Consider the following 11,111-nt stretch of genomic DNA (forward strand, 5'->3'; position numbering starts at 1 on the left):
CACACCAAAGTGTGGTCTTATTGTGTACTGATCTGGCATTAAACAGCACACACAGGCCACAGTTGCTCATCTGCTGGGCTCAGCAGATGAGCAATGAGGAACCCATCCATGAGAGGAGTGGGAACGAGGAACAAGGCATAGATAGCCTTGTCCTCATCTTCTATGGTAGTTCACCACCTCCCCATGGCCATACCTCCCTCTACCCATGTTCATTGAAATTGGAGTGGCATCACCCATGTTCCTCCTTACTAAGACTCCTCTTAAACACCTAATATGGACACCGCAAGAGCCTACCAACAAAACCTACTGGAACCAGTTATCCCAGTAGGCCTCTGAGAGAATTGGGAACAGTCAGACCCACTCAGTAACTTTCATACAGGGTATATCTATTACCCCCCCATCTCACACCCAGGGAGGGCCAGCCTTCTGCCAGTTGCAGGCTCTTATTCTGAAGACATCTGGCAATTTCTCCTATCATTCAGTTTACTGCACAGGCTCTCACTCTGCACAGGAACTACACATGCAGCATATGCCCTCCCCACTACCAATCTCCTCTAGATTGGTCTAAAAAAAATGGCAGAGGGTAGCACCTTCACCCTTGGGACTCCTCAAAGGCAGCTGGGCTTTTATGCCCCCTGACACAGCCAGGAGCTGATGCAAGAGGCTGCAAGACTGCCTGTACCCTCTTTCTGGAGCCAGGGCCAGGCAGGGGGTCCAGTTGCGGCATGGATTCGTATAATGGCATGGCCATATGGGCTGTTCTGTTTTCAGTCCCTTTCCTAATGATCCCCAACATGGAATTTGCCTTTTTCACATTCCATTAGCTTCTGTTATTATTTATTTTATTTATTATTTATTGTGGTTTTGAATAACAGTCAAGCCTCCTGGAAGATTTGGTCCTCCTGACTTTCCCTTTCCATTCCCATTTTTATCACCTCCTCACTTTTGGCAAGTTTTGTCTTTTGAAGTCAAAAGTGTATTGGATCTAGAAATGTTACCTCTTTGTCATGACATGAATATGCACGTGCCCAGTCTATGTGAAGGTTGTTGAAGTCACCCATTACTTCAACATCTCCTCCTTTGGATGCTGCCTTGATTTCATCCCCCATCTCAAGATCACCTTGGCTTGGGCACATACCCCAGCAGGACAACAGTATGTCTCCAGGACTAAATGACTTGTGGGAACTGGTATTTACCACCCACAGGGATTTTGTGGAGAAGTGTGCCTTTTGGGGGGGGGCAGGGGTGTTGATTCTACTTTGATTCTTTGTCATCTTTAACATAGAGTGTCATCATGCCTTGTATGCCCTTCCTCCGGAATAAAGCAGCATGGAAAAAAGGTCCATGGGCCACATTTCAATTCTGGGAAACCTTCTGAGGCCCACATGCCAGTGATGGGTGGGGCCAGAGGCAAAACTGGGTGGAGCGATTAATGCAAACTTCATCGTTCTGCAGTAGCTAGTTTCTACACAAACTCACCCACCCCTTTTGATTCTCTATCCTGACAAGCAAGAAGCATCCCTAGAAATTCAGAAGTGCAGAATCCCTTCATGAGAGTCACAGCCATGGCATGCCCCCTTCTGAGATTATAGAAAAATCTGGCCAGGCTTGAACAGTGCCTTGTGCTTCTCTATCACTGTCAGAAATATTGCTTGAATTACTGAATTCCGTGTCTACACATTTAGCTCCTGCTGCTACCAAAATCCGTGAGGATCTAGATGGGATGCTATCCTCAGGATTCACTGTCTCTTCTGCAATTACAGAAATCTCACTCTCTGCAACTTGGCTTTCTGAAGCAAGAACTAGTAGGAATTCCTTTCACTCTAAGTGGCTCCAATCAACAGAAAACAAGGAAGCAAGTTGGAAGACTCTTCCCAGTGGCTAACACACTCTCCTTTCATGCTGATTGGCTCGTAGGATGCTGGAGACTCCCCCCCAAAGTAAGGGGTCTAACATCCCCTGAACGACTACACCCGTGCGCATGATCAGAGTTCAAACACACATCTGCATTGGCAATCTGCCAACTCCTCAAGACACACCTGTTTAGGTATGCTTTCCCTGCATCTGCTTTTAATTGGTTTGACTGTTTATTTTTAACTGTTTAAATTTTTGGCTTTTCACTGGTTTGTTTTATTGTATATATTAATTAAGGAGGTTTTAATTGAATTGTAATTTGGTATTTTGTTATGTATGTATTTTATAATCAAATTTATGTTGTAAACCGAAGGCATTTTGGCATATAAGTGGCACATAAATCAATTGATAAATAATAAAAATAATAGCTATCAATATCCATTATCACTCTCAATCAATATGTCATAACCCAGCCTTTGCCAGCCTGGGACCCTCCAGATGTTTTGGACTGGGCGTTGGGGTCCAAAAACATCTGCAGGGCCCCAGGTTGGCAAAAACTGCCCTAAACTGTCCTAAATATGCTTATTTGGAAGTTAATGCCATCAAAACCAAAATAATTGTTTCAAAGACAAATCTGTGCCATCCCCCTCCCCCATTTTTTTTCCTGGTGAACCATACAGACTGTTCTCTTAAACTGGATGCTACTGATGCAAAACCAGGTAATTCCTGTTTGTTGCTGGGTTGCTGAACCAAAAAAAAAAAAAAAGCAAGGGTATGATTGTGTTCACTTCCGTTAGCATCCCAAATGATTTGCAATATCCTAGTCCTCATTAAAATGGACCAGGCATTGCACAGCACCAATAAATCCTGTTGTTAATCTGCAGCATTAAATGTATGCCAACATAAAGCAGGTGGGCTGGGGGGTTTCCTGGCTGAAACTGGCTTGGAAGGTAGTTAAGAAGAAAGCAAGCTCATGCCTGAGGGTTGGAAAAAAACCATTCAAAAAAGTCATGGCTGTGACTTTTAACACAGGCATTGAGTAAATGGGGAGAATTTAACCTTGTTCTTTCAGTTTCCTTTTGTCCGCGACCTTGAGAAATGCATAAACCTGTTGAAACCAAATCACAAATTCTTCCCCCCCCCCTTTTCTAACCCTTTGCTCCATCATCCAAGCTCTCATGTTCCTCCCCACCACCAAAAACAGAGAAGGCCACAGTCATATATAGGACATTATGACATTTTATTGGGATCAAGGTCTTTCAAATAAAAATATATTTCCATAATACTTTTCCTCAAGGAAACACAGTCTGTACAAAAGCTAACAGCAACAGCCCCAGCCTGTTTGGAAGCCCACAATTAATAGCTTAAAGACTCGCTTCATCCTTCTTCTCAGTTCCTGCCCCCCCCCTCTACTTGTCCCATTTCTATCTCTGGATTTGCCTACAGAGACAGTAGAACGGGTTATTTCCCAGGAAGCACCACAGTTATTTGGGTATTTCAGAGCAAAGAAAATATTTTACAGACATGGAAGAGATGCCCTGCCCGCAGGGGGTTAGACAAGTTAAAATGTTGTCATTTAATAAAGGGGCCTGTCCCCTCCTCCCGCCCAAAATTGCAGAGCATCTTCTGAGGGTTGTTTAGGGAGGAGAAGTCAGGGCTGGATTTGGCACATGGACATCTGGATCAGTGTTTTAATTAGAGACTCAGGAACTCCTTCCTCGTTGCAACACAGAAAAATAAATTACAGTGAAGGGTAGTGTGAAGGTCAGAATTCTGGGACAGTCTTTTGTTCTGCATTGGAGGGGACATTCCTTCACTTCTTTGCAGGGCTCAAGAGAGTAGGGGTGGCTCCGATTGTGGCTTGTAGCGCATAGTACTGATTCCCAACTGATCAGCCTTGTCCCATAAGAAGCTAAATGAAAGTCCTGCAAGTACAGAGACAGCTGTCCTAGAAGGTCGCTTCCTTCAGAGAGCTGGAACACGTCAGGATTGGAAGGAACTGTTGGGGAACTACTTTCTCTAAGACTGTGTTTTTGTCTCTGTTCTGATCAAGTAATATTAAATTAACTGGGTTTTTTTTTAAAAAAATTGCCCTGTGCCTGCCTCTTGCCATAAAACATCTTAGCACCTTTGGATCCAAAAGTGCACCCTCTTCTCATGTTTGGCAGATTTGTTGATTATTTAGTTCATGCTTATATTTTTCTCCCAAGGAAGGGGGCAAAAAAAAGGGGGGGCACTGTTTGGATTCCCGTCCACCCCAAACTTCACAGCCACGGGCCACCTCTCTTTGGATCTCTCAGTGCAGCTGTACTGCTGTGAGATATCTTGCGTCAACAGCTGGGCTACACGGGGATTAATAAAACAAATGTGCAAATAAGAATGCCTAATGGTAGAGAGGGGAGGGAAAAGAGTGTGTGCGGTGGGGGGAGGAGGATATCCTTCCTGAGGAGATCAGCCATCCCTGCTTCACCTTCTGGCTGGAAGCGAAAATGGCAGGGTGGGTCGAGGGGAATGCGTTTAAGGATTCGGTTTAGGAGAGGAGCTTGTAGCCGAGCGAGACAGAGAGCAGCTGCATGAGAGCCAGGAGGAAGGAGCTGGCTTGGGCGGTAGAGACGGAGCTGTGAGGCTCTTTTGTCCACTCGTGGGAGGAAGCAAAGTTGTGGTGCTCAGTTGTTGAGTTGAGGAGGGTGTGGTGGGCATCAGTCGAGTTACTGTGAAGCGCTGGCTTGTGGGAACTTACAGAAACTGTGCCGGGTTGAGGAGTTGACAATGGCTTGTATGTGATACGAGCTATTGTGACGTCTGAAAGGAACAATGGAAATGAGATTTGTTAGAGTTTTCATGTCTGTCTGTCTGTCTGTCTGTCTATCTATCAGCAGAGTGCAGAAATAACTGGTCTGTTTAGACTGGTAGGTTGAAAGTATAAGGAAACTTAAGGTTTATCACTACAAAGTGGTAAAGTCATACATGCTGAAGCAGTCATGAGGCATGTACTCAGGGAGCTTTTACTAACTGAGAACAAAGACAGGAAGAGAAGGGAGGAAGGGAAGGAGCAAAGCCTGCAAAAGCAATGAATGCTTTAGAGGAGGAATGAGCAGGGGGAAGAACAGATTGCCTTTCTGTATATCGCCTTCCCCCCACTGGTTCAGGTCGCGTGTAACATGTGTCAGTGCTTTACTCCCAACAAGATTAGGTGAGCCATTGTGGTTTAGCAGAAAAAAATTTGGAGATGAACTTGGGAAAGACCTGGGTTCAAAGCCCCCTCATCAATCATGGCCTTGGGGACATTTCTGTCTTCCAGGATCTGTTGGGGAAGGGCCGTAGCTCAGTGGCAGAGCATCTGCTTTGCCTGCAGAAGGTCCCAGTTTTAATTCCTGGCATCTCCAGGCAGGGCTGATAAAGACTCCCTGCCTGAAACCCTGGAGAGCCACTGCCAGCCTGTGTTGTACACCAGCCTTCCTCAACCAGATGTTTTTGACTCCAGATGTTTTGAACTGTAACTCCTATCTGCCCCAGCCAGCATGGCAGTCCATAATATATGGGGGAGGCTGTGGCAGACAGTACTGAGTTTATTTATTTATTTATTATTTGATTTATATCCCGTCCTTCCTCCCAGCAGGAGCCCAGGGTGGCAAACAGATCTTAGAAGAGCCTTGTAGCTGGATCAGGCCAGAGGGGGCCCATCTAGTCCGGCATCCTGTTCTCACAGTGGCCAACCAGATGCCCATTACGGGAAACCTGAAAGCAGGACCTGAGTGCAACAACACTCTCCCCACCTGCGATTCCCAGCAGAGGGAGAATGGATTTTCTCACAAAATTACCTTTGTCCAGGTTCAGAGTCTGGAGCAGGGATGTACCATTGGCAAAGGAGACAAAAGACCTGTTGTGAAACAAACGAAAAGAACCACACATGAGAGAGAGGAACTGAAATCATCTGTCAGCAGCACTGCTAGCTAAAGAGGGAGATATTGACAGTGACTGTATCATTTATTTGTACATACATTTGCACATTGCCCTTCATTAGCCAATTGGCATTTCTTTGAGACTATTGCAAAACAGGGGCATGGCTTTTAGGCTTGCAACAGAGCAGCCGATAGAAATTAAAAACAAATTCATCATAAAATCATGAGATGACTGACTGGTACATGCACCACTGGATAGGATGGTGCCCATTACATTTATTTATTATTTATTTATTTTACATATTTTATTTATTATATTTCTATCACATCTTTCTTCCAAGGAGCTCAACATGGTTCTCTTCCTCCCCATTTTATCTCCACCAACAACCCTGTGAGGTAGGTTAGGCTGAGAGGCAGTGACTGGCCCAAGGTCACCCAATGAGCTTCACGGCCGAGTGGGGATTCGAACCCTGGTCTCCCAGGTCCTAGTCCGACACTCAAACCACAATGCAACACTATGCCATGTACAACCACATTTTGGGCAGGACATCTATTCCTAATGTTGTGCACAAATAATGAGTCACACAGATGAGCAGATGGGAAGGGGAAAGTGCTGGAGCTCAGGGGCACAGCATCTGCCTTGCATGCAGAAGGTCCCAGGTTCAATCCCCAGCATCTCCAGGTAGGTCTGGCAGAGACCCCTGTCTGAAACCCTGGAGAGCTGCTGCCCATCACTGTAGACAGTACTGATTTGACGGAAGACAGCTTCCTGTCTTCCTGTGAACACAGAGGGTCATAAAAGCCCTCCTTAAAGGAAAACTAGACAATTCAAGCAATTACAGCACTGTTGATTTAAATCATTAATTTTGATGGCTTCTCATGGGAGAAAGAAATACATTCCTCCACTGTTGTCACTTCCGCTGTTGTTCTCTGTTGTCCCCAGCTATCAGATAATTGTGCCAGTTAGTTTTCCCAGCCGCACCCTTCCATTCCTCCAACTTCTTAATTAGCTTGATATAGTTTGTTAAGAATGTAAGGATTTTCCCTCTGGATCAGGCCAAGGTCTATCTAGTCTGTACTAGCATGCTGGATTTGACTGAGTGGCAAGCTGTACTTGATTCTGGTCCTATCTCTCCACCCCACACACACTACAGTGGAGACTGGTGGCTCCAATGTCAGTGGGGCAGTGAATCCGTTCCAGGTTTTAGTCTGAACTTTGAAGGAGCTGTCTAAGTTCAGACTAGAACCTGGAGTGGATTCGCTGCCCTACTGCCATCGGGGCCACCAGTCTCCCACAATGGAGTCCCTTCTGGGTAGAAAATGCCTGCTTTCACCAATGGTCAGGATTCTCACCTTATTAGCACTGATTCCACGTTAACGTTGTTTGGAGCGATCCAACGGGTTCGGGTGTTGTTGCCGGAGATGTTTCTCTGCACAATGTTCTCTGTGGTGCTGCAGCTAATCAGTTGGTTTTCACTTTCCCACAGGCCGCTGGAAGGCAGGACTTGAAGGATAACGGAGGTGCTGTTGTCTATCCCGCTAATGGATACTGGAAAGAGTGGGAGAAGCACATTTTTACTGGGAAGAACTTGGATGGAAGAAAGGCCTCTCTGTGATGCTGGAGGGACATTCCAGGAAGTCTAAAGCACAGGCATGCCTGGAGAGGCTCGGACATTCCTATCCATAGGGAGAGGGGCTATGGGGAAGGAGATCTGACTCATACCATAGCTAATCCCCGCTGGATTCGACCGGCAGGCAGGAGTGGCTGCAGGGATAGTCAGGGGTCGATAGCAGGTTAGAATACAAAAGAGAGGAAGAAGCTGCAGGGAGGGGAGTTGAAGGGAAGGGGCAACTGTCAGCACCAAGGGGTTGTTTCAGGATCATTCATACACCAAAGTGACGAGGCATAGTGACACCCAGCTGGCTTCCAGCTGCGCCAGTTCCCCTCTCTGCAGTATGGGTGTAATAACACTGAACTATCTTAACTAGGTTTTATTGGAAGGATTATGCAGGATAATGCACCTCATGCATGTTGAACACCTTCCAGCCCTTCTTATCACTGTCCTTTCTGCACTTTTGCAGGTCATGATTTGGAGTGGTAGAATTGACGGAGCCTGGAAGCTATCTATGGCTTTTCATGAAATTTATTTCAAATGTGTTTTTTACATTTATCTTGCCTTCCCTAAGCTTGAGGTGGGTTATGACACTGAGCAGCATGAATATAAATACAAGATATTTCATTGAAAAGAAAAAGCAAATATGAGTGGATTAACAGATTTTTTTGGGGGGGGGAGAGATACAGGGGCACTGCCTGCATGTGCTTCATTGAAGACCCCCATCTCTAAACCCCCTGGTGTATGGAGTCTGGCATAATTTAAGACAGCCAGTGTGGTCAGATGGACCTGGGAGACCAGGGTTCAAATCCCACCTCAGCCATGAAGCTCACTGGGTGACCCTGGCTCAGCCGTTGCATCTCAGCCTACTTCACAGGGTTGTTGTGGGGATATAATGGAGGGGGAAGAACCCTGAGCTCCTTGCAGGAAAGGTGGGATAGAAATATAATAAGTAAGTAAATAAGTAGTTGCTTTGTGGGGATGAAGTTGGGATCTGAATGCTGGTCTCAGTCCAACCCAATCTCCACTGCACCACACTATTCATCAATGAAGAGCAAAACACTTCGCACATGCGCAGAAGCATCCTTTCGACTGCATCACATGCTCCAGCGATGCAAAGCTTTGGCACTGGAAAGAGGTTCCAGGGCTCATTCTTAATATGCAAATCGTTACACTGCTGTCAGTGAATCAGTTCAGTCCAGCAAACCCTCCTCCTAATAGAATAGGTGTGGGGAACCTTTGGCCCACCAGATGTTGCTGAACTACAACTCCCATCAGCCTCAGCTGCCGGCATGGCCAATGGCCAGGAACAATGGGAGCTGTAGTTCATCAACGTCTAGAGGGCTAAAGGGCTCCTCCCACCTGCCATAGAAGGAGTGTCCAGGTGGCGGTGATGGGGAAATGTTCTATGTTTGGTACGAAAGTGAAGCCTTTGATTCTTAAGTTCTAGTGAAGCCTGAGGATGTATAACTCTCTGCTGACAGGTTCATCTCTTTGTCTCTCCCTATTCTTCCGTCTAAGCTTAAATTGTGAGCTTGTTGGGGCAGAGACATCCTCCATCGCTTACCACCCCCTATGTCTGCTTCAGATATCACAACATATTTTGGCCTATGGTTAAAAACCATCAACTTTATGTGTCAATCAGATGTTTGAAACTCATGCAACAAACAGCTGAACTGGCCACAGCTCTGGGAGCATTACTTGCACCTTTCCCGTTGTGTAATGTGTGAAGCAGCAGGCAACCCTCACTGAAGCCGCTGACAAGCAAGGTCTTGCTTTCCTTCACATTTCCAGGCCAGGAAAACCAGCCAGCCCGGATGTTGCAAGGAGAGGCTTCCCAACAGCCACTTACAATGCACCTTATTAAGTTCTGGCCTCATTAGCAAACAGCAAGCCTTCATTTGCGCCCTGGGTTGCACACTGGGTGTGGCTGCGGGTCAAATCTCTGCTAGGCTAGCTCAACGCGTGGCACAATGTTGGGGAAATGTCACAGGGTTCATTGTTCACATCTGCACACTCACAATGGTGAAATTCTTTGGGCACAAAAAAATTCAGAAGGCAGCATATGAGGCCCAATTCTCTGGGGGTGCAAATCGCCACTTTGTTCCCTTCCAATATAATCCACATTTCATTCTTCTAGGGCTAGGCATTCATTTGGTTTATTTATTTATTATTAAATTTCTGTCTCACCCTTCCTCTCAAAGAAGGTTGGATCCTTTTTCAAATGAAACTTGTAGGATCTTTGTACTAGATTTTAGTGACTTGACTCTTTCTGACCAGGAACAGCATTATATAATAATAATAATAATAATAATAATAATAATAATAATAATAATAATAATAATAATAATAGCATTGTTTTCTGTGCAAAGACTTTAAGATCCATGGCCATCCGTCGACTCCATGGCCAGCAGGATTCACAGCCCTTTGCAAGGCACTGTCTTATGAGCTACTTCAGAGTTGGTCTTTCTATATCTGATGCCAACTGAAATGCCCCTAGGAAGAATAGATCCCCTAACACAGTGTAAGCCAACATGATGCCCTCTTGATGTTGTTGGACTCTAACTCCCAACGGCGCCAGCTAACATGGGCAATGGTCAGGGATGATGGCAGTTGGAGTCCGATATCATTGGAGGGCACCACATTAGCTACCCCTGTCCTGTCACCCCATAACAGCACGCATCAAACCCCATAAATATCTTTCATCCCACTGCGGTGCAGTTTCTCAGCTTCTCTATGTTGCTTCGACAACGCTAGCTTAAAATCCTAATAAACTCTGTGTTCACGGGCTGGAGGTGAGCCTGGATCTACGAGGCAACTGTACGGAAAGTGGCAGAGCTAATTTTGCATCCAAAAGTTGGCTAAAGACAGCTTAGCTCTGAACACGCAAAGAGGCATGCCAAGAAACAACAGAAGCTGGCTTACCTGTGTAGATTGCACCTGGTTTGTAATAAGTAGGATCCACATCCAACTTGTACGTGCCCCGTCTAAATGTGTTCTTGGCAATCTCACAAGGTGCTTGCTGAAGATAAGCCGGGGAAACATATAACACCCCAAGGAAGAGAAGGTGCAGCATGGTGGACTTGAAGGGAGTCATGCTCACAGTTTGATTTTCTTCTCTAAACTTCTCTTCGAGACCCAACTGTCTTGAACCTGAGACCTGAAGAGGGACTGAAGCTTGCAGCACTATTTATACTGCCAGGAAGATGCAACTCCTCCTCCTCTCACACTCTCATCAGTGGGAGGTTTCTGAGAGGTGACACACCATTTGGTGTGTGCCTCCTACCTCCTCTCTACCTGCAGCTGTTGCTCAGCATCTCAATGGCCTGCCTGGGTTAAGGGGTGGGGGAGAAGCACAAACCACCTAGGAGGAAGCTGTTGCTGTCGCTGTTTGTTACTGGAAATGTATGTCGACATGAGTCCTCGGCATGCAACACCTGGAACGTCAGGCCTGGGAATAGAAGGGTGCTTCCAGGCAGGTGTTTGTTGTGGCTTGGGTGCCCCTTTGATGTGGGCAAGTTGGCATCAGAATGCCAGCTCATGTTTCCCCCTGTCATTTAATCCTGATTTCCTTTTTCCAGAGAAAATCCATTAAGTTAAAGAGACTGGTTGCCAGTGGCCTTTTTCTTTTTGGCATCATCTCAACGATGTCTTCACAGTGTTCTCAGTGCATTATCTCAGTGATGCGCTTTCAGAATCGAAGCCAGTCTGGCATACAAGCAGTATATAAATCAATAAATAA

The 11,111-nt window shown here is 45.9% G+C and overlaps 1 protein-coding gene across 1 annotated transcript; it reads right to left on the reverse strand.

Moving 5' to 3' along the window:
• Positions 1–3,075: 3,075 nt before the first annotated feature.
• LOC133368381 (uncharacterized) lies at positions 3,076–10,519 on the reverse strand. Its single transcript, XM_061592566.1, has 4 exons — positions 10,295–10,519; positions 7,110–7,305; positions 5,676–5,734; positions 3,076–4,656 (listed from the first exon to the last, which is right to left on the reverse strand). The coding sequence occupies exons 1-4, from the start codon at positions 10,464–10,466 to the stop codon at positions 4,385–4,387; spliced, it is 699 nt and encodes a 232-aa protein (XP_061448550.1). The 5' UTR covers positions 10,467–10,519; the 3' UTR covers positions 3,076–4,384.
• Positions 10,520–11,111: the final 592 nt, after the last annotated feature.

Source organism: Rhineura floridana, chromosome 12, assembly GCF_030035675.1.
Source record: "Rhineura floridana isolate rRhiFlo1 chromosome 12, rRhiFlo1.hap2, whole genome shotgun sequence".
NCBI lineage: Eukaryota > Metazoa > Chordata > Lepidosauria > Squamata > Rhineuridae > Rhineura > Rhineura floridana.

Excerpts from the sequence above, each read along its gene's own strand:
- LOC133368381 (XM_061592566.1), bottom strand. The coding sequence starts at position 10,466 with ATGACTCCCTTCAAGTCCACCATGCTGCACCTTCTCTTCCTTGGGGTG. Across the intron at positions 5,735-7,109 it reads GTGGAATCAGTGCTAATAAG|GTCTTTTGTCTCCTTTGCCA; the intron begins GTGAGAATCCTG and ends GTTTCACAACAG. Across the intron at positions 4,657-5,675 it reads GACTCTGAACCTGGACAAAG|ACGTCACAATAGCTCGTATC; the intron begins GTAATTTTGTGA and ends TGTTCCTTTCAG.